The 21,474-nt window shown below is 47.5% G+C and overlaps 2 protein-coding genes across 3 annotated transcripts; one reads left to right on the top strand and one right to left on the bottom strand.

Moving 5' to 3' along the window:
• Positions 1–1,920: 1,920 nt before the first annotated feature.
• On the bottom strand, positions 1,921–11,337 carry Isg20l2 (interferon stimulated exonuclease gene 20 like 2). Its single transcript, XM_059265587.1, has 4 exons — positions 11,007–11,337; positions 9,302–10,285; positions 2,819–3,019; positions 1,921–2,156 (listed from the first exon to the last, which is right to left on the bottom strand). Exons 2-4 carry the CDS (start codon positions 10,166–10,168, stop codon positions 2,043–2,045), a joined length of 1,182 nt encoding a protein of 393 aa, XP_059121570.1. The 5' UTR covers positions 10,169–10,285; positions 11,007–11,337; the 3' UTR covers positions 1,921–2,042.
• Mettl25b (methyltransferase like 25B) lies at positions 11,300–21,179 on the top strand. Of its 2 annotated transcripts, none has more exons than XM_059265585.1 (8): positions 11,300–11,756; positions 16,271–16,395; positions 16,565–16,757; positions 17,200–17,262; positions 17,453–17,596; positions 18,350–18,834; positions 19,838–20,022; positions 20,892–21,179. In XM_059265585.1, the coding sequence occupies exons 1-8, from the start codon at positions 11,646–11,648 to the stop codon at positions 21,011–21,013; spliced, it is 1,428 nt and encodes a 475-aa protein (XP_059121568.1). In that variant the 5' UTR covers positions 11,300–11,645; the 3' UTR covers positions 21,014–21,179. The 2 variants fall into 2 exon arrangements, with proteins under 2 accessions (XP_059121568.1, XP_059121569.1); XM_059265586.1 differs by having other exon boundaries at positions 11,643–11,756; positions 16,650–16,757.
• The last annotated feature ends 295 nt before the right edge of the window (positions 21,180–21,474 follow it).

Here is a 21,474-nt window from a genome sequence, read left to right as displayed (position 1 = left end):
CCTTGTGCAGTTAACACCCTATGATGTTATTTAATATAAAGCCAAAAAGAATCCGAGCTGGAAAGATGGCTCTTTCTACAGGATCCCAGCTTGATTTCCAGCAGCCATTTTCCAGAAACTTACAATGCTTATAACTTCAGTTCCAGAGGATCTGTTTGTTTGTTTTTGAGACAGGTCTCACTATGTAGCTCTGACACCCTCTCCCAGCCCCAGAAAGCAGGAACATACATCTTGTGGAATAGAGTATTTGTTTAGCTAAGTAAAGATGTGTTACATTTGTTAGTGTTGCAGAGTAATTAACTATGTAAAGATGTGTTACATTTGTTTATGCTGCAATTGTTTAACTATGTAAAGATGTGTTGTTGTTTTACCTTGCCTGCCCTAGGCACCTGATTGGTCTAATAAAAAGCTAAATGGCCAATAGCTAGGCAGAGGAGGAAAGGCATGGCTGGTGGGCAGAGAGAGAAAGAGAGAATGAGGGAGAAAGAGAGGGTGATGTCCAGGCCAGCCAGGCAGCCACCAGCAAGCCAGACATGGAGGAAGCAGGAAAGCAGGACATACAGAATGAAAGGTTAAAAAAAAGCCCTGAGGCACCAGGCAGTGGTGGCATATGCCTTTAATCCCAGAACTCAGGAGGCAGAGACAGGCGGATCTCTGTGAGTTCGAGGCCAGCCTGGGCTACAGAGCGAGATCCAGGACAGGCACCAAAACTACACAGAGAAACACTGTCTCAAAAAAAAAAAAAGCAAAACAAAGACAAATAGAAACAGGTTAAATTAAGTTATAAGAGCTACTGGGACAAGCACAAACTAAGGCTGACCATTGATAATCTAATAAGTCTCTGTGTCTTGATTTGGGAGCTGGTTGGCAGTCCAAGAAAGCCTGTAACACATATACATAAATAAAATAAAAATAATCTTTATGGAAAAAAAACACTAGTTTTCAATTATAAAAATTCATAAAAAGAATCATTTGAATTTTTAAAAGGCTTCATTTGCAAGGTAAAAGATTGAAAGACTATTAAAACAATGTAAATTCTTTGTAAACTAAACAGAACGTAAATGAAGTAAACTCTTATTCTGTGCTATATAATGTGGCTATACAATTCAGCAACCAGCCACACAATCCGTCCCTTCTCTTTTCTACTTCTATGAGCCAGAGACTCACTATATATTCAGACTGGCCTTGAACTTTTGATTTCCCTGCCCTGAACTCCAGAGTCCTGGATTTACAGTTCACCATGCCTACCTCCAATCAGGACACTTCTGAAAGTGAAAGGATACTATTAATTACTTTATAATAAAGAACATAAAATTCAAAGAACCAGGCACAGTGGTGAACACACACCGGTAGTCCCAGTTACTCATGGGGCTGAGGAAGAAGTCATTTGAGCACAAGTGTTTTGAGGCCAACCTTGGCAATACAACAACTCCTTTACCCCAAGCCCCACCAAAGGGAGACACATCTATGTTATGTGTCCCACTGATAAGGTAATGTGGGACTCTGTATTTCCTGGTGTGCCTTGCTTCCTCAAAGTCTAGAAAGCTGACTGGCACAAGCACCCTGGGACATGTGGTTAGCACTATTAAAAAGTAAACAGTCTCTAATTCATGTTGTGTTCCATTCTTTCCATCCCCCCCCACCCCACTTCTGGACACTGAACCTAAGGGCTTGTGCATGCTAGGTAAGTGCTTTAGCACTGAGCTCTACTCCTGGCCCTCTTTTTATGTTAGGACAGGGTCTCACTGGCCTTGAACTAATTCTGTAGCCCAGGCCAACCTTAAATTTGTAACCTGTCTCAACCTCCCAAGTATGTGGGAGTACAGACCTGGGCCACCTGCCTGGCCTAGAGGTGGGGTTTTAACATAAGGCTTTCTTCCCCTTCCATGGGACACTTAACCACACAGCGACCACAAGAGCTGAGATGAAAATTCAATGGGTATTGAGTCTCTGGTCAAGCCCCTCTCCAACAATGCCAGCCTCTACAGGTGTGCAGCTGGCAGAGTTGTGCAATGGTCTACTGCAGTGTCTCCCTGGGACAGCTAATTTTCTGGAGGATTCTGGGCCAGGTGCTGTTCCCATTCAACTTCAACCAACTTGTACAGCTCCATGGTGGCCTGGGCATCTTCCACCGAGGAATGTCCACTTTGTCCAGCCTAAAGGGGAAAAGAACATGAAGAAAACAAGAACTATTTCTTCTTTTCCCAGCCAACTCCGGAACCCCATAACCTGCTGGCTACCCCATATTTTCTTCTATAGTTTGAGCTGTAGTTAGAACTCTGCTGGGCCCTACTGCTTATCACATCTGAGGTCCAACTCTCAGCCAGCCTGCTACTGTCCAATACACTCATTTCTTTCTTTTTGTTCTGTTTTGTTTTGTTGAGACAGGGTTTCTCTGTGTAACAGTCCTGGCTGTCCTGGAACTCACTTTGGAGACCAGGCTGGCTTCGAACAGAGATCCGCCTGCCTCTGCCTCCATAACGCTGGGATCAAATGTGTGCGCCACCACCACCCTGCTAATACACTCACTTCTGAGGCAATGTATATGTATCATATATTAAGTTCTGCAGAGGCAGGAATTTCAGGTCAAAGACAGGCCTTTTGAGTCTTGGTTCTTAAATGTTCTCTATGTGACATGTATTCTGTATTCTGCGGCCACTGTCCTTGACTGCTGAAATGTGAAATGCTTGAGTGGTCTTTCTTTTCCCACTGTACCATCTGGTACAGTCTATGAAGTACACAGGAATTATTTCTCCTTACAGACAGACTATTGGGTCCTGAACTGTGTGTGTGGTGGGGGCGCTTGGAGAGAAGTTACCTGGATGTCCCGACTCAGCAGCTTCTTGGTGAGATGCTTCAGTGACAGAGTGACATTCTCTGGGCAGTCAGCCTTCCGGTTGAGGAGCGGTATTTGGGAAGTGTCTCGGGTGAGAGACTTGGGATGAAAGTACTGTAGGGCTTTGTAGTCATTGTGGATGGCATGCCCTACCACTATCTTCCCTGAGAGTATCTTCAAGATCTGGAATGAGCACAGAAGGGGGTGACAAGAGGGACATTTAAAGGTGGAGCTCCTTATACCCTGAAGGCCCAACATGGCCATCATCAACATACCACCCCACCCCCACCCCAGCCCCATTCTTGAAATGCCCTCTTCCGCAAGTGCTCCTCCTTCAGAAATCTACCTCCTTTCCCTAGAGAACTGCTCTGTGTAATCATGTTTGGATCTACATCACCAGAGGTTCCTTACATGTTTATTAATTTCCATCCCAACAGTGGTCTTTAGTATCCCCCCCCCAACCTGAGGATTTGTATACGCCAGGCAAATGCTCTACCACTGACTTATATCCCTAGTTGCTTCCTTCAGCCTTCGATGGCACACACATTAAAGATGCTGTCATAGGCTGAAGAGATGACCAAGCAGGTAAAAGTGTGTACTGGTCCAAAAGGACCAGTGTTTGGTTCCTGGTACCCATGTAGGGTGACTCACAGCGGCCTGTGATCCCAGTTTCAGAAGACTTGACACCCTCTTCTGGTCTCTGAAGGCACTGCACTCACGTATAAAATCATATACACATAATTACAAATAAAAAATTAATCACTAGGCAAGGTTGCATAAACCTACAATCCCAACACACAGAAAGCTGAGGCAGGTGAACTACAAGTTACAAAGTCACAGCATAGCCTGAGCTACGTGAGATCCCTTCTCAAAAAAAAGGGTTGGATCTGGGGATGTGGCTCAGAGTGCTTGCCTAGCATATGTGCAAGCCTGGGTTGGAACCCCAGCACTACGTTAACTGGGCATGTTGGCACAGGCCTGTAATCCCTATACTTAGAAGGTGAAGGTAGGAAGAACTGAAGCTTAAAGGTCATCCTTGGCTCTGTAGTGAGCTTGAGGCTAGCCTGGGACATATGAGACCCTGCCTCAAGGGGGGAGAAAGGCCAATGAGATGGCTCAGAGGGTAAAGGTTCTTGTCACCGAGCTTGATCTGAGTTTGATCCCTGAAACCTACATGGGAGTGAGAACCCAACTTCCACAAGTTACCCTCTGACCCCTACATGCACGTCATGACACACCTCTATCTTCACAGCCTGGCCTACAAAGCAAGTTCCAGGACAGCCAAGGTTATTATAAAGAGAAATCCTGTCTCAAAAAACCCACAAAAACAAAGTAACAAAAACCTCAAAAGTATGAGGGCATGGGTTCTGAAGGCCACACTCAAAATGAGATCGTGAAAACAGCGACAGTCCTGCTGTGGTTTGCAGGGGAACCCACTCAGTGATCCATCTAGACTCATCCTGGACTCCGATAGTCCTGTGGTTTGCAAGGGGAACCCACTCAGCGATCCATCTAGACTCATCCTGGACTCCGATAGTCCTGTGGTTTGCAAGGGGAACCCACTCAGCGATCCATCTAGACTCATCCTGGACTCCGACAGTCCTGCTGTGGTTTGCAAGGGGAACCCACTCAGAGATCCATCTAGACTCATCTTAGATTCCTAACCCCAGCTTAGGCAAGTGAAATGCTTTATGATGAAAACCATAGTATGTCTTCACCCTGGTGCTGTTTGTGACTATACCCACAGCCTACTACCCTTCATCCTGTCCACTCCTCATCTGCCCTTAGTGAAACTGGGACCATTTGCAGTCAGACCCACCCAAACATCTCCCACATGTCTGCCCAACTGTAGACAGGATGTGTATCAGCTTTTCTTATTTTCTTTCATTTTTGAGAAAGGTTCTCAACTGTGTAGACCAGGCTGGCCTCAAGTTTAGAGATCTACCTGCCCTTGCCTTCTGAGTGCTGGGATTTGCCTGGCACTTCCTGCCTTTTTAAAAACACCTAGCTACTTCATCTTTGATAAACTTCCTTCAGTGCACTGTCTGGCATTATAAAGAATCACTGGAGGGGTTGGGGATAGGGTTCAGCTGGTAGAGTGCTTGCCTAGCATGTATATAGCCTTGCGTTCTATTCCCAACACTGTGTAAACCAGGTGTGGTAGCACGTGCCCATCATCATAGCACTCAAGAGGTAGACGCAGGAGGATCAGAAGATCAAGGTTATCCTTGACTATAAAGCCAGTTTGAGGCCAGCCTGGGCTACATGAAACCCTGTCCAAAAAAGAATCATTAGAACTGTGTCTAGAGAAAGGAAAGAAGAGTAAAGCTTTCAAATTGCAAAGCGGATCAAGAGTGCCCTCTGGTGGCCGCCCAGGACCAGCTGGCTCCTCTCACTTTCTCCATTTATTTCTGACACCCTACCCTCCACTCCTGTTCATTATTGGTTGTGCTCTAGCTCAAGCTAGAGAGAGAGGTCTGCTAAGGGAGGGATGGGACCCGGGACCCCCTCTTACAAGTCTTTTATGTCTTTTACTGCAGGCCACCTGGATGCCCCTCAACCAATACAATTATGCTCTAGTTCAGCTTTTAAAAAGTTTTTTTTTTTTTTTTTTTTTTTTGGTTTTTCGAGACAGGGTTTCTCTGTGTAGCTTTGTGCCTTTCCTGGAACTCACTTGGTAGCCCAGGCTGGCCTCGAACTCACAGAGATCCGCCTGGATCTGCCTCCCCAGTGCTGGGATTAAAGGCGTGCGCCACCACCACCCGGCTTGTTTTTGTTTTTAATTTGTATGTATGTGCACCATGTGTGTGCTTGATGCCCAAGGAGGCCAGAAGAGCATCCCTGGAACTGGAGGTACACTTAAAGATGAATGGCCACAGAGGTACTGGAAATGGAACCCAGGTCCTCTGCAAGAGCAGCAAGTGCTCTGAACTTCAGAGCCAGCTCTCCAGCCCATTTTTATTTTGTTTTTGTAAAAGTTCTGCTCCTGCTACCTACACTTTGAGCACTTGCTCCAAGCAACTCTCACACCTGCTGTCTGCCCACTTCTATTACCCGGTGGCTGTTCATTCTTGAGGTCAACTCCACCACACACTTAAAGTGGATCTCAACTAGTAAAATGACTTCTACCACCTACTTGTAACTTCCTGACTTCAGCATTCCTATGACGGTTAATCTAGACAAGATCTAGAATCATGGAGAGACACACTTCTGGGCGTGTCTGTGAGGGAGGGGGTTTCTAGACTGAGTTAATGGAGGTAGAACCCACCCGAAAGGTAGTAACTAGCTGCCTCACACTCCTCTGCCATGATGTACTGAACCTTCAAACTATTAGCCAGAATAAACCCTTTCTTCCTTAAACTGATTGTCACAGCAATAAGTAACTACTATAGAAGAATCGCTGTGGGCTGTCTTTCTGGACACTGTGAATATATGTTGTTCCCAATGGTTAATAAATAAGCTGTTTGGTCTATGGCAAGGAAGCTCAGAGGCAGGCAGGAAATCCGAGAGACAGGAAAAAGAAAGGCGGAGTCTGGTGAACTCTTCTGGCTAGTACTTCCCCAAGGTCCGCACACAGAAGCTGTGTTCCAGAGTGGGCCAAGGCTGCATCTCATGTGGGCAGTCAAACCTGCTAGTAAGAGTCACCCATGTGGCACTGCTTCTGAAGTCACGATGGGATCAGGGAGAGGCACTGTCGAAGGTGCAGCCTGAGCTGCAGTACAAGGCCCAAGATTGAAGGGATCATGGGCAGAAGTTGTGGCCTGGCATCACCATGTGGCAGGTCACAGTCTCTGAAGAAAGCCCACAAGAGGTTATTGGTGAAGGTGCTCAGTTGAAGTGGAGACTCCGGCATTTTGGAGATGCTAGTACCATGGGATGACCACCAAGGAGAGCAGCAATGATGGAGTACCAGCCTGAGCTAGGAGAAAAGCTGTGTGTGTGCTGTGGCAAACCTTTTTGCTGTGAATTATGCTCATTGTTAAAAAAAACAAAAAAATAAAAAAAAAAAAAAACTGATTGGCCAATACCAGGGCAAGAAGAGGTTGGGTGAGAGAACCTGACACAGGATGATGGGAAGAAGGGTGGAGTCAGTAGAGTCAAAAGAGATGCCAGCCAGCCAGCTGCGCAGGAAGCTAGAGGACAGGTAAAGCCACAAGTCACATGGCAATACATAGGTTAATAGAAATGGGTCAATTTTAATGTAACAGTTAGCTAGTAACAAACCTGAGCTATCAGCCGAGCATTTATAATCCATATTCAGCCTCTGAGTCGGTTATTTGGGACCAGGTGGTCAGGACAGGAAACGTCTGTTTACACCTTTTGGAGCCTAGAAGACTGTGAGTCTCACAATAGACACTTAAGCTTTATATCACTGGATTTCAGCTTTGTTTTCCTTTGATTGTGACTGTCATGGCTCTCTCCTCTTGAAATAAAGTAAACTTGTTTTTTATTTTTCAGGAACCCATAGTTATGAGACCTTAGAGAAACTTCGAAATTCTAAAGAGACTTTAAATATTTTAAAGAGACTGAAGTTTGTTTTTTTAGTTTTTGGAGACAGGGTTTCTCTGTATAGCTTTGGAGCCTGTCCTGGATCTCACTCTGTAGACCAGGCTGGCCTCGAACTCAGAGATCCACCTGCCTCTGCCTCCCAAGTGCTGGGATTAAAGGCATGCGCCGGGGCTGGAGAGATGGCTCAGAGGTTAAGAGCACTGGCTGCTCTTCCAGAGGTCCTGAGTTCAATTCCCAGCACTCACATGGTGGCTCATAACCATCTGTAATGAGATCTGGCGCCCTCTTCTGTATACATAATAAATAAATAAATCTAAAAAAAAAAAAAAAAAAAAAAGGCATGCGCCACCACTGCCCAGCAAGAGATTGAACTTTTAAAGTTTGCGGCTTTTAAAGTTTGAGATATGTTTTATATTGTGACGTTGATATTAATATGACATCTTGGGGACAACAATAAAGGAAAGGTTTTGATTTAACAATGATGTGTTTGTGTGTCAAGTTGACAAGGTCGATTGTGCCAACTAGTTTTATGTCAACTTGTATCTGGGAAGAGGGAATCTTTTTTTTTTTTTTTTCTAAAGATTTATTTATTTATCATGTATACAGTGTTCTGCCTGCATGTATGCCTGCAGGAAGAGGGTGCCAGATCTCATTACAGATCGTTGTGAGCTACCATGTGGGCGCTGGGAATTGAACTCAGGACCTCTGGAAGAACAGCCAGTGCTCTTAACCTGAGCCATCTCTCCAGCCCGGAAGAGGGAATCTTATTTGAGAAAATGCCTCCACAAGATGTAGGCAAGTCTGTGGTGCGTTTCCTTTATGGTGACTGCTGGGGGTGGTGCTACCCCAGGCAGGTGACCCTGGATGTTATAAGAAAGCAGGCTGAGCAAACCAGGCGGGGGTAAGCTAGTAAGTAGCATTCCTCTACGGAATCTGCTTCAGTTCCTGCCTTGAGTTCCAGCTCTAACTTTCCTCATGACAGACTCTAACTTTAAGATGAAATCTTCAAGTTCCTTTGGTCATGGTGTTTTATCACAAGAAACCCTAAGATGGGTAGGTTCTAGGAAATCTACACTCAGTCCTTATGCCTGTGCAGCAAGCACTGTACACAACAAGCTGTCTCTCCAGCTCTAAATTTGTTTTTGAGACAGGGTCTCACCATGTAACTAGCTGGTCCGGCGGAACATACTAAGATCCACCTATCTCTGTCTCCTAAGTGTTGGGAATAAAGGTGTGCTCCGTCATGCTCAGCCTTTGTTTTTGGATGTGATGGGGCTCACAGTTAAGAGCCTGCCTAAGTTTCAGAGAGACTCTGTCCTTCTATTTTTGAATAGTGTTTGGACAGTTACAAACTATCTAGACTTTGAAGTTGAACTAAATCCATTTTGTATTATGAGATGGCTATGAGCCTATGAGGCCTGAGGATGGGAGGTTATGGCTAATAAGGGTCATGTTTGGACACCAAATTGACAAGGGGTGAACTCATGATAGAACTGTCTACTTGAAAGGACCTAGAATTATCTAGAAGACAGCTTTTCTGAGTGTGTCTGTGAGCTTTTAGGTTGGGTTAACTGACATGGGAAGACCCATAGTAAAGCAAAACAAAACAAAAATAACCTATTCATTCCTTTAGCCAGAGTCCTAGGCTGAATAAAAAAAATCGGAGAACTAGCATTCATTTCTCTCTACTTCCTGACTGCTCAGTAGCCACATCCCGCTCTTGCTGCCTCGATTTCTGTACATGATGGAATATATCCTTAAACTGGCAAACACATCTACCTGTTAAATTCCTCTGGTCACAACAACCAGAAAAACAATTCCTTACTCCAGTAGGTACCCTTCTTACTCATGTGACATTATTCTCCCTCCCTTCACAATCCTTGACACCTCCCCAGAATATCCCTTGCTGAAAGTCCTCTCCCGACCCCTCTCTACCGTCTTGTACCATGCTCTCACCTGACTCCGAGCAATCTTAAAGGGTGTAGCATTCACCATGTGGCTCTTTCGGATGCCACTCCATCTGGTCCGGTAGTCCACGATATGGCAGGGGGGGCGGACATACTCATCGTAAAGCACATCTCCATTGTAGTTCACAATGCTGCATCGAGCCAAGGAACTAACACGCCCCTTGGGTCCTGTGCCCACCATTTCACAGTCCAGGGCCACCATCTTCCCCGGCAAGTTCTGGGAGACTTTAAGGCACTTGTCCTCTGAACGAGCTTGGGTGGAGCTTTGTGCAGCATTTTTCTTCAAGGACTTCTTGGAGCCTTTATTCTCGGAATGAGCTTGAGTGGCGTTCTGCACAGCACTCTTCTGTGAGGGCTTCTTGGAGTCCTTACTCTCCGAATGAGCTTGGGTGGAGTTCTCTGTAGCATCTTTCTTCAAGGGCTTCTTCTTGGAGCTCTTGTTCTGGGTGTAAGATGGGTGGCTCTTAATCTTTGGAAGGGCACTCTGAAACTCCCCTAGCAAATCTATTTTAGCCACAACAGAATCAGTCTTCTTTGAAGGAGCAGGGGTCAGCCAAGACAACGATGCTTTCTTGTCTGTGGACTGCTCTGACTCCCTCTTGGAGGCAGCTGCTTCCTTCTTCTTTGGGCATGGAAGGATCTTCAAAATGCCATCTACTCTTGAAGAAGTTTCCCCTTTCTTTGGAGGTTCTGAGTGCAACTTAGACACCTTGCTAGGAGGTTGGTTCTTTTTATTCAGAAATCCTCTCTGCTCTAAGAACCGTCGCTTCTTGACAAAACGTTGGTGCTTGGCATTTCCTCCAAATGCCTTTTTTGGAGGTTCCCCAAAATCCAAATTCAGGAGTATGGTGGACATGAGGACAGTGGATGGTGGGAGAGCAGCTGGGAAGACTGGCTTACTAATGGAAGAAGGATGAGAAGCTCATTCTCTGTGGAATCCCATAGTCCAACATGTGGAGGTCTGCAATTAGCCCTGGGGACAAAAGTAATCCTGATACCTGTACCATAGGCCTGGTGGGGGTTGGGGGAGGGAATAAGATAAGGCCAATTCTGGAAAGCGTAAGTTATATACTGCAAGCACCAAGCCCAGATACTAATGAAGCCCTACAATTCAACTTAAGAGGGATATTTCCACTCTCCAGAGGCCCAGGGTTCAGTTCCCAGCATGCTCACAACATCCGTAACTCCAGCTTCAGGGGGATCAGGTGCCTTCTGATCTCTGCAGATCCCAGGCCCTTACATGGTGCATATATACACATGCAGGCAAAGCACTCACACAAATAATAAATCTAGTAACATAAAGTGAAGATGCTGAGGCTGGGGTAAAAAGGGGTTGTGGAGCCCACGGAGTTCGAACTCTGCCAAGTCTATGAAGTCAAAACAAGGGTGTTGTGAAAACAGCAGAGAAGTAAAACTAAGCATGTTGGCCATCGGTGACAGGATTACCCAGGCATCCTCAGAAATGAAGAGCAAATCCAGGCACTGCCCTTCTTCGGCTCCACGTGGGGGCGATCTTCTCACGCACCTCATTTGTGTCGTCCCCTTCCCGCCTCCCCGCGACCCCCATAGCAAGGACCTGTGACACCACACATCACCCAAGGATCTGAGGGGAGGAGACTCAAGAATCTAGGCGGACCACCTTGTCCCGCACACTCTGACGGTGCAGGCCATCCCCGAACACCCCACACACCTACCTCCAGGTTGGGTCCCACTAGGATCGCAAGCGTCCGGAGCCGGATGCGGACGCAGGCGCGCGCCGACGTACACCGGGACGGCAGGAGCGCGGGTGGCAGCGCGAAGGCGGCCGGCGCACACGCGCCCGCAGCGCCCCCGCCTCAGGCAGCGAGGCCAGCGACTCGGAGTGCGTGAGCAGCGGCAGCGGCGGCGGCGGCGGCGGCGGCGGCGTGGGTGGGGGCGGGGGCGGGATGCGCTCCCCGGCCCCTCGGGCCCCGTGGAGGAACAACTCGAAGGTGGTGGGCCGCGGAAAGCGGAACAGCGCGCGCCGGCACCGTGGCCCCACTTCCGGGGAGGAGGGCGGGACCTGCCGCCGGGCGCCCGGCAGGAAGCGCGTGCTGGGCGCGCCTCTGTGACGTCACCGGGACGCCTGGCGTCTCCAGCGCGAATGGCCTTACCCCGTGGAGGCCGTGACATTTGACAAGTGAGCCTTACGCTTTCAGCCTGGACGCGAGTGCGGGAAGAGGTGTTGTCGGGCGAGCTCGGAGTACTTGCTTCGCGTTGGGCCTGCCCAGTCCAGCCCGGGTCTCACGCCCTCGTGGTACCGGCCGTGGACCTTCTCACCTCCTCCCTCCTTGCACCGCCAATCGGCCCCCAAGATGCCGGGCGTTTCGGCCCGTGGCCTCTCGCATGAGGAGAGAAGGCAACTGGCTGTGAACCTCACCCGCGTCCTAGCGCTCTACCGTTCCATCCTGGACGCCTACATCATTGTGAGGCCACTGGGCTGAGGACCGGGTGCTTCTGGTGGTGGGGGTGGTTAGAAGGCTACTACAGAGGAAAGCTGAAGACTAGATAATTCCTCCCCCAGCCTTCTCTCTAATAATCAAGTTGTTGGGCCGTGCTGCAATTGCATGGACCTTAACTAGAAACATACGAGATGTTCCAGAGCATACATGTTCTGGCTTTGAGTACATTTCTGGTTTTGTGGTATAGCGAGCAATTGAGCTTTGATATTAGACGGAGTTGAACTAGAGTGTTGTCTGTACTGTTAACATTGAATTTTTTCTTTCCCCTTTCATTCCTATCCCGGTTTTCTAGACTATAAAATTGATCTCTATCTGGAGGATATTGTGGGGGGAAATGAGATAATATGTCCATGTCACCATCTTCAGATTAGAATTTCTCAAGCTACCATTCATTCATTGATTCCTAGTCTTGCCTCTACCTTCCCAGTGCATCCGAAATTCATCCCCTTTTTCCTCCCTCTCTTTTATTTTGGAGACAGGGTTTCGCTCTATTTCAGGCTAGCCTGAACCTCTAAGTGATCCTCCTGCTTCAGCCTCCTAACTACTGAGATTACAAGAATGAGGCACCACACCTGGCCAAAGAGAACTTCTCATTATGAAACTTGTTTTTTTGGGGGGATCGGGTGGAGTTTGAGCTGTGTGTGTGTGTGTGTGTTTATTTAACTGTATTTTATGAGCATTGGTATGAAGGTGTCAGATCCCCTGGAACTGGAGTTACAGACAGTTGTGAGCTGTCATGTGGATGCTGGGAATTGAACCTGGGTCCTGTGGAATAGCAGCCAGTGTGTGCCACCACCGCAAGTCACAACCTTGCTTTTTAAATTTATTTTTTGTTTTGTTTGTTTGTTTGTTTGTTTCGAGACAGGGTTTCTCAGTGTGGCTTTGGTGCCTTTCCTGGATCTCACTCTGTAGACCAGGCTGGCCTCAAACTCACAGAGATCCACCTGGCTTTGCCTTCCGAGTGCCAGGATTACAGGCGTGCGCCACCACTGCCTGGCGCTTTTTAAATTTTTTTAATTTTATTTTTATTGATGTGCACATATGTGTGGGTGCCCAGTGAGGCCAGAATAGGATGTTGGGTCTGGAGCTTGGGTTATAAGCCCTGGTCCTCAGCAAGAGCAGCAAGTGCTCTTAATTCCTAAGCTATTTCTCCAGCCCCTCTTGAACTAACTATTAGCTACATGGTCTAGTGTCTGCTGCCCTTCTGTCTCCATCGGATTTTGTTGTCGTCCCACTTCGATTACTCTGCAGTCATTGGGCTGTCTGGAATGTCCCTCCACTAAATGACAATAAGTAGTGTATTGATGAAAAGAAGTGCTTGGCCAGATGTGGTACCCACTTGTAATCCTAGCATCTGAGAACTAGATTCAGGAGAATCAGGAGTCCAGGTTCACTTGGGCTACAAAACTGTTGTTCGAATCTTAGATGGTCTTTTAATAAAAAACCTAGAGCCAGATATCAGGGTGAAAGCTGAAAGATCAGAGAAGCAGAACAGCCAGCCACTAGTTCTTACCCCTACAAAATCCCCAGCCTAAAGAGAGTGAGTTCCTGTTTCCTCATGCCTTATATACCTTTCTCTCCCCTGGGATTAAAGGCATGTGTGCTTCCCAAGGAAAGGCATGAGATCTCAAGTGCTGGGATTAAAGGTGTGTGCCACCACTGCCTGGCTCTGTTTCTCTTCAATACTGGATCAATCTCATGAAGCCCAGTGTGGCCTTGAATTCACAGTGATCCAGATGGATCTCTGCCTCGGGAGTAATAGGATTAAAGGTGTGTGCCACCACTGCCTGACTTCTATGTCTAATCTAGTGGCTGGCTCTTTTCCTCTGGCAAGTTTATTAGGGTACACAATATATCACCACACAAAAGAAGTACCAGACCAGCCTGGACTGGACTATATTACTTTAAAAAAAAAAAAAAAAAGGCAGGCCAGGCCTTCGTGATGGTACCTGCCTGTAATCCTACCCCTCAAAAGACAGAGGCAGGTGAATTGCCTTGATTTGCAGCCAGCTGAAACTAGTGTTAAGACTCCTCTCATTCCGCCCCACACTTACGTCCATACATACACACAGAGAAAAACACCTACAAGGCTTGTTGGTGGGGAGCTGTAACTTTAGAACAGCGGTTCTCAGCCTTCCTAATGCTGCGACCCTTTCATACAGTTCCTCATGGTGTGGTGACCCCCAACCATGAAATTATTTTATTGCTACTTTATAACTAATTTTGCTACTGTTAGGAATCGTAATGTAAACACCTGATATGCAAGATATCTAATATGCCACCCCCAAAGAGGTCTCAGCCCACAGGTTGAGAACCGATGCTTTTGAGTAAATGCTTGTCTAGGGCTAGAGAAATGGCAGTGTGGTTAAAATCATGTACTGTGCTGATCCGCGAGCCTTTAATCCCAGCACTTGGGAGGCAGAGGTCAGCCTGGTCTACAAAGTGAGTTCCAGGACAGCCAGGACTGCTACACAGAGAAGCTCTGTCTTGAAACTCCCCACCCAAAAAAAAAAAGAAAAAGAAAAAAAGACATGTACTGCTTTTTCAGAGGACCAGTTCTATACCCAGCACCCACACAAACTGGTGGCTCACAGGCATCTTTAACCCCACTTCTAGGGGATTTGATAACTCTGGTTTCCATGGACACCTGCATTTATCAATAAAAATTGAGAGTCAAATATTGGGGTAAGAACCTGAAAGATCAGAGACACAAGAAGCGGCTGCCAGTCCCCTCCTGCCTCTTCCGTCCAAGATCCTCTGGGCCCTGCCTTACCACTTACTGTCTCCTGTCTGCAGTCCTCCAAACCTCTATGACCAGCTAGTGGCTAGCTCTGCCCTCTTACTCCAAGCAAGCTTTATTAGTCAGAACACAATGAAAATATCACACAAAACACATAATTAATAATAAAAGTACTTTTGAAATTGAAGAGGGTTGTGGTGGTGCATCACTTTGAGCCCCAGGCTAGTGAGGTCTACGTAGTAAAACCTGTTTCAAAAAATCCTCTGAACTAAATAAAGTAAATAAATACTTGCTTAAGTGTTTTCAGAATAGTGAAAATACATGTGTGAGTGTTTACTTTTGCTTGTATTTTCTTTACTTGACAACTCTGAACTGAAGTGTTAGCGCACACATTTATTTTTTCTCTATGGCGTTTACAGTAGTTGTCCATTAAGCTCTCTGTTAAAGTTTACATGAATGTTTTGTCGAATGTAGTATTTATGCTAGCTGAAATCATCATTTGCATTAGTTTGCAATTCTGGAGATGGAACCCAAGATCCCATGCATGCTCATCAAGCACTCTTTGTTGTTGTTTGGTTTATTTTTTGTTCGTTCGTTCGTCTTTTCTCTCTTTTTTTGGTTTGGTTTGGTTTTTCAAGACAGGATTTCTCTCTTTAACAGCCCTAGCTGTCCTGGAACTAACCTTGTAGATCAGGCTGGCCTGATCTGGCTGTCCCAGAACACTATATAGACTAGGCTGAGCTTGAGCTCACAGAGATCTTCTGCCTCCTGCGTGCTGGGAAAAGGTGTGTGCCATTATGCCAGGCTGCAGACCATTTTCTGGAGGCTGTTTGCCAGAAGACAGGGTAGGTGTTCTTGCCATCAGGTTGTGGAGACCAGAGTCTGATTCACTGGCAGGTAACTTCTCTAACAACTAAGGCTTTTTAAATTGTTTTTTAATTAGTTGATTATTTTCAGAAGGAGTCTCGCTATGTAGAACAGGATGACCTTAAACTCACAGAGGTATTCCTGCCTCAGCCACCTGGGTGCTGGGGTTCTTTGGTGTTCACTACTACGCCTGGTCCCCAAAGCCCCAGAGTTTAAAAAGAACAAATGAATGAGTTAAAATACACAGCTGTCTGTATCATAAAATAGCAGGTTACTTAATGGTTATTTGTTAATGCTGTGTTGTCAGTCACTGATCATGCTAGGGATACAGATGTGAAAAAAATTGGTCAAGCCAGGCATTGTGGTATATGCCTTGGGGCAGAGGCAGATGTTGGATTCTAGGCCAGCCTTCTACACAGTTCAGTTTCAGGACAGCCAGGGCTACATAGAAAGACCCTGTCAAAAAAAAAAAAAGTTAGGTATGGTGGCATACACCTTTAATCCCAAGGAGGCAGAGGCGTAGGCCAACCTGGTCTATAGAACAAGTTCCAGGACACCCATGGCTACACAGAGAAACCCTGTCTCAAAAAAAAAGAACCAACAAACCAAAAAAGAAACTGAATGGAGAAAGCAGACACAAATAAATGGGGACATTAAGAGAATGAGAAGTGTGTTCAGAATGCAGTCTCTCTACCACAGGGGCACTAGTGGAGGCTGGGGGCAGATGTAGATGAACAGGACAGACCTGGTGGCATCTGGCTGTCTTGGGCACTAGTGCCAGAGAAAGAAGGTGATGGGGCGGAGAGTTGAGATGGGCTGAGAAAATGTGAACGATAGTAGAATTGTTCTGACTGCTTGGCTCCTCCTGCAGGAATTTTTCACCAACAGCCTGTGGAACACACTCCCCAGCTCATGGCAAGAAGCGCTGGATGGACTAAACCCGCCACAGCTGGCCACCCTGCTGCTGGGGATGCCCAGGGAAGGGGAAGAGATCAGGTATGTGCAAGCAGAGGAGCCTTGTGCTGGGGAAGGAGAGCACTGAGCCGTGTATTGAGCCCTGTGTAGACAGTCTCATTGGATCTTCCTGGGCTGCCAGGTCATAAGCTTGTACACTCACAATGTGATTGTGGGCTATTCACCGGCAGCCTGGGCTGGACTATCTCAGGTACAGGTCCGTGTGGCCACTCACCCTGCTGGCCCTGAAGTCCACAGCCTGTGCCCTTGCCTTTACCCGGACACCTGGCTTTCAGACCCCATCAGAGTTCCTGGAGAACCCCAGCCAAAGCTCTCGACTAACAGCGCCTTTTCGGAAACATGTCAAGCCCAAGAAGCAGCATGAGATCCGGAGGCTGGGAGAGGTGAGGAGACTGCTAGAGGCTAGACTGTCTGAGAACCTCTGGGTGAGGAAGGCTTGTGGCTCTTACTGCATGTGCAGGAACCAGCAACTGCAGAAGCCCCCCTCCTTCCAGACATGCTAGGATCCTATCTTGTTGGTGCTGGGAGGCTTTCCTATCTGTTTTCTGAGTTGGTTGGCAGCTGTGGGGGTGGTGGTTTTACCCCGTTCACTGCAGTCAGTTTTCGGTTTCACAGCCCACAGGGTTCTTGCTCTTGAGTCACTGACTTAAGGAGCAAGCAGACTAGGCTAGACACTTACCCTCATCCTCAATTCTGGTTTGACATCTCGTGTCTCTGTGGTACCCTCAGTGTTTCCTTCTGTCACCTTGGCTCATCTACTATCCTTATAGCTTCAGGAGTCAGGAGCCAGTACCAAGAAGAGACTTTTGTTTCCTCTTCTTTCAGTTGGTGAAGAAGCTGAGTGATCTCACTGGCTGCACCCAGGTTGTGGATGTGGGCTCGGGCCAGGTGAGCCAGACTCTGAACATATTGTCTATTTGAGGAGGCAGATTAGCAGGCCGAATGCCCATGGAAGCAGGTGCTGAGAAGTGGTGGGGACAGGAAGCCTTTGGTGGGGCCTGGGACCCAGTTGTCTACACCACTGCTAGGGTGACAGTCCACAGGGCACTGGACAATGCGCTCTCCCTCGTGACTCCAGGGCCATCTCTCCCGTTTCATGTCTCTCGGGCTGGGGCTGATGGTTAAGAGCCTTGAAGGAAATCAGAGGCTGGTCAAGAGAGCCCAGCACCTAGACCAGGAGCTTCTGCAGGCTCTAGACAAAATGGAGAAGCAGCACCCACAGGTAAGCTGCCCTTCTTGCAACCTGCACTCCAGGAGCCCTGTGCTTGGGGGAACGGCACATTAAAACTCATTGTCTGCTTCCAAGTTTCTCAGTTCGAGATGGTCGTTATTTATCTCTGCTACTTTTTGTCCTTCCCCAAAGCATCCACATAGCTCCAAGGCATTTCCAGTTTGTATAAGTGATTTCCACACCAGTATGTTCTCATGGTAAACTATGATGTGGCCAGATGGGTATTGTTAGTTGCTGTGCTGGGGATGGAACCCAGTGCCACTAGCTGTATCACTAACCCACACGTAGGTATTAGACTCATTACCAACAAGGAATAGAAGAGCTGGGATACAGCTCAGTGGTAGGACAGTTGCCTAAGCATTCATCCGGCCCCGAGTTCCATTCTCAGCACCACCAAAAGAAAAAGGGAAGCTGAGCTAGGTATGGTGGTACATGCCTGTAATCCCAGCACTGGGAAGGCAGGGACAGGATCCATGCAGATTTGCTGGCTTGTTCAACATAATGAGCTCCAGGTCAGAAAGAGCTACAAAGACCTTGTATCACCCCTACCCTACCCAAAAGAAAAAGAAAAATGATAGGCGAAATGAAAAGGTCTTCAGTCTGAAATGGTGGTCTCAAGTGGTTCACAGTCTAGCGCTCTAGTGCCCAGCTACTCTCCCATATAACTCAGAAGACAGGCTCACTCCTGTGGCCTAAGGATAGCCACCCAACTTTGCATCTGCCTTTTTTTTCCTCTCCCCACAGGTGGTGCAAAGAGGCCCCCGCCACTCCCCCCGCCACGTGGTTCAGTGGGTCAGCTCCACAGCCCTGTGTGAGGAGCTTCTGCTTCCTCTGGAGACACCAGGCCAGGGTAGTACCCGCCTGCTACTCACGGGCCTCCATGCTTGTGGGGATCTGAGTGTTGCCTTGCTGAGACACTTCTGCTGCTGTTCTGAAGTGGTGGCCCTGGCCTCAGTGGGCTGCTGCTACATGAAACTCAGTGACCCTAGCAGCTACCCGCTGAGTCAGTGGGTGGCTGGGCTGCCTGGCCATGAACTCCCCTACAGGCTCCGGGAGGGGGCCTGCCATGCCCTGGAGGACTATGCGGAGAGGCTACAGAAAGCAGGCCCTGGGCTGCAAACACACTGCTTCCGTGCGGCACTAGAGACGGTCATCCGACATGTCTGCCCTGAGCTTCGGAGGCCTGGCGTGCAAGGAATCCCCAGGGCCCACGAACTCAAGATTGAAGAGTGAGGTCTGGGGAGGCTCCCCACTTATCCCCACTTGTTAGCACAGCCAAAGAAAATGTGTGAGCCCAGAGGAATGGCATGAACTTCTCTAACCAGGGACACTGCTCCAAATTCCTCTGAAAGAAATTGTCCTCCTAGGACTAGGAATGCAACTCAGTTGGTAGAATACTTGTCTAGCATGCATGAGCCTAGGTTCAGTTCCCAGCACTGTATAAATTGAGGGTGATGACGTCCACCTGTAACCCTAGCACTGGGGACATGGCAGGAGAATCAGAAGGTCAAGGTTATCACAAGTTCTTTTCTTTGTTTTGTTTTTTGAGACAGGGTTTCACGGTAACATCCTTGGCTGTCCTGGAAACTAACTCTGTAGCCCAGGCTGGCCTCTAACTGACAGAGATCCACCTGCCTCTGCCTCCCGAGTGCTGGGATTAAAGGTGTGCGCTCTTTTTTTTTTAAGCTCTGGAAATCATCAAATCCAGGACTTTGTACATGCTAGGTAATCAAGTACTTCTACCACTAAGCTAACTATTACATCAGCCCAACAGTTTATAACTACTAAAAATATGGCTAACTTGTAAAAGACTAGATGAAAATAAATTTTGGGACTGTTTGCTATTGAACAGGTAACTCACAGCCTGAGAAACATTATTTAAGTGAGTATAGTGGCATATGTCTGTGACCACAGCACTCTGGCTCTCGAGTCAAGGATGAGGACTGCTTCCATTTTATTTTGAAGGCAGCCTGGACTACAGAGTGAGACTATGTCTAAAAAACACAAAACAGGCAGGCATAGTAGCTCATGCCTTTAATTCCAGCACTTGGGAAGCAGAGGCAGGTTCCAGGACAGCTAGACTACACAGAGAAACCCTGTCTGGAAAAACCAAAAATAAAAATAAATAAAATGCCTATTTAAGCAAATCAAAGTAGGAATCAGCTTCAAGACAAAAGTTTGAGTGGGGGATGGAAGTTTCTAGAGCTAACTGTATTATGGCTGGTCCCACAGATACGTGCAACAAGGGTTACAGCGAGTAGGTCTGGACCCTCAGCTGCCACTGGATCTGGCTGCCCTTCGGGCCCAGCAGGCCCAAGAGAATCGTGTGGTAGCCTTCTTCAGCCTGGCCCTCCTGCTGGCCCCACTAGTGGAGACACTGATTCTACTAGACCGGCTGCTCTATCTCCAAGAGCAAGGTGAGTCCTTATCCAGTTTTCTGGGCCTGGACACCACCTAATGAGGGGGGCATTTGTTAACAAATGAAGATTCCCAGCAGCACCTTCCTCCTAGACTGTCTTGTGTTGTTCGAATCTTAGATGGTCCTTTATTAAAAAACCCAGAGCCAGATATCAGGGTGAGAGCTGAAAGATCAGAGAAGCAGAACAGCCAGCCACTAGTTCTCACCTCTACAGAATCCTCAGCCTAAAGAGAGTGAGTTCCTGTTTCCTCATGCCTTATATACCTTTCTCTGCCCTGCCATATTACTTGCTGGGATTAAAGGCATGTGTGCTTCCCAAGGAAAGGCATGAGATCTCAAGTGCTGGGATTAAAGGTGTGTGCCACCACTGCCTGGCTCTGTTTCTCTCCTATAATGGATCAATCTCATATAGCCCAGTGTGGCCTTGAACTCACAGAGATCCAATCACTTCCTTCCTGAGTGATTGGATTAAAGGTGTGTGCCACCACTGCCTGACTTCTATGTCTAATCTAGTGGCTGGCTCTTTTCCTCTGATCCTCAGGCAAGTGTTTTGGTTTTAAGATTTGTGTGTGTGTACACACACCTCATGCTTTGGGGTGTTCAATCCCCTGGACTGGAGTAGCAAGCAGTTGTGAGCCATCCAATGTGGGTATTAGGAACCAAACTCAAGTATAGTGGAAGAGCAGCAAGCATTCTTAACCACTGAACCCCGTCCAGCACCAGTGAGGTGGACTTTAAGCAAGTGTCCCAGGCATTGAGAAAGCACATGAGCTACCTTTCTTTGGAATAAGGAGCTGTGCTATTGGACAGACAGGAAGGGTCTGGGTTGACTTGTTTCCCTTCTAATTAACTCTCACTTTCTCCTAGGCTTCTATGCTGAGCTCTTGCCCATCTTCAGCCCTGAACTCTCACCCAGAAATCTGGTTCTGGTGGCTACCAAGACACCCCTAGGTCAGGCCTTCTCTGTTCTTGAGACGGAAGACAGCTAGCTGACAGTCCAATACCACAGAGTGCCAATGTGGTCAATACATCTTACTGTTTAGAGTGCCTTCGTCTTGCGGGATTCTGGCTCTCTGCAAACTTCAAGCTTATACCCTTTCTCCCTTAATATGTAATGTACTGTGTAATTTTTATTTATTAAAACTTTTAAAGCCAGGCAGTGGTGGCATATGCCTTTAATTCCAGCACTTGGGAGGCAGAGACAGGCAGATCTCTGAGTTCGAGGCCAGCCTGGTCTACAGAGTGAATTCCAGGACAGCCAGGGCTGTTATACAGAGAAACCTTGTCTCGAAAAACCAAAACAAGGGGCTGGAGAGATGGCTCAGAGGTTAAGAGCACTGGCTGCTCTTCCAGAGGTCCTGAGTTCAATTCCTAGCAACCACATGGTGGCTCACAACCATCTGTAATTAGATCTGGTGCCCTCTTCTGGCCTGCAGGCGTACATGCAGAC

Source organism: Peromyscus eremicus, chromosome 6 (genome assembly GCF_949786415.1).
Source record: "Peromyscus eremicus chromosome 6, PerEre_H2_v1, whole genome shotgun sequence".
Classification (NCBI taxonomy): domain Eukaryota; kingdom Metazoa; phylum Chordata; class Mammalia; order Rodentia; family Cricetidae; genus Peromyscus; species Peromyscus eremicus.
Note: the sequence above shows the minus strand (reverse complement) of the source record. Positions and strands in the feature narration are given on the sequence as shown.

Coding starts and splice junctions, on each gene's coding strand:
- Mettl25b (XM_059265585.1), top strand. CDS start 11,646: ATGCCGGGCGTTTCGGCCCGTGGCCTCTCGCATGAGGAGAGAAGGCAA. Junction 16,758..17,199: donor AGATCCGGAGGCTGGGAGAG/GTGAGGAGACTG, acceptor CTCTTCTTTCAG/TTGGTGAAGAAGCTGAGTGA. Junction 18,835..19,837: donor CACGAACTCAAGATTGAAGA/GTGAGGTCTGGG, acceptor CTGGTCCCACAG/ATACGTGCAACAAGGGTTAC.
- Isg20l2 (XM_059265587.1), bottom strand. CDS start 10,168: ATGTCCACCATACTCCTGAATTTGGATTTTGGGGAACCTCCAAAAAAG. Junction 3,020..9,301: donor TTAAGATTGCTCGGAGTCAG/GTGAGAGCATGG, acceptor TGCTCATTCCAG/ATCTTGAAGATACTCTCAGG. Junction 2,157..2,818: donor TGCTGAGTCGGGACATCCAG/GTAACTTCTCTC, acceptor TTTCCCCTTTAG/GCTGGACAAAGTGGACATTC.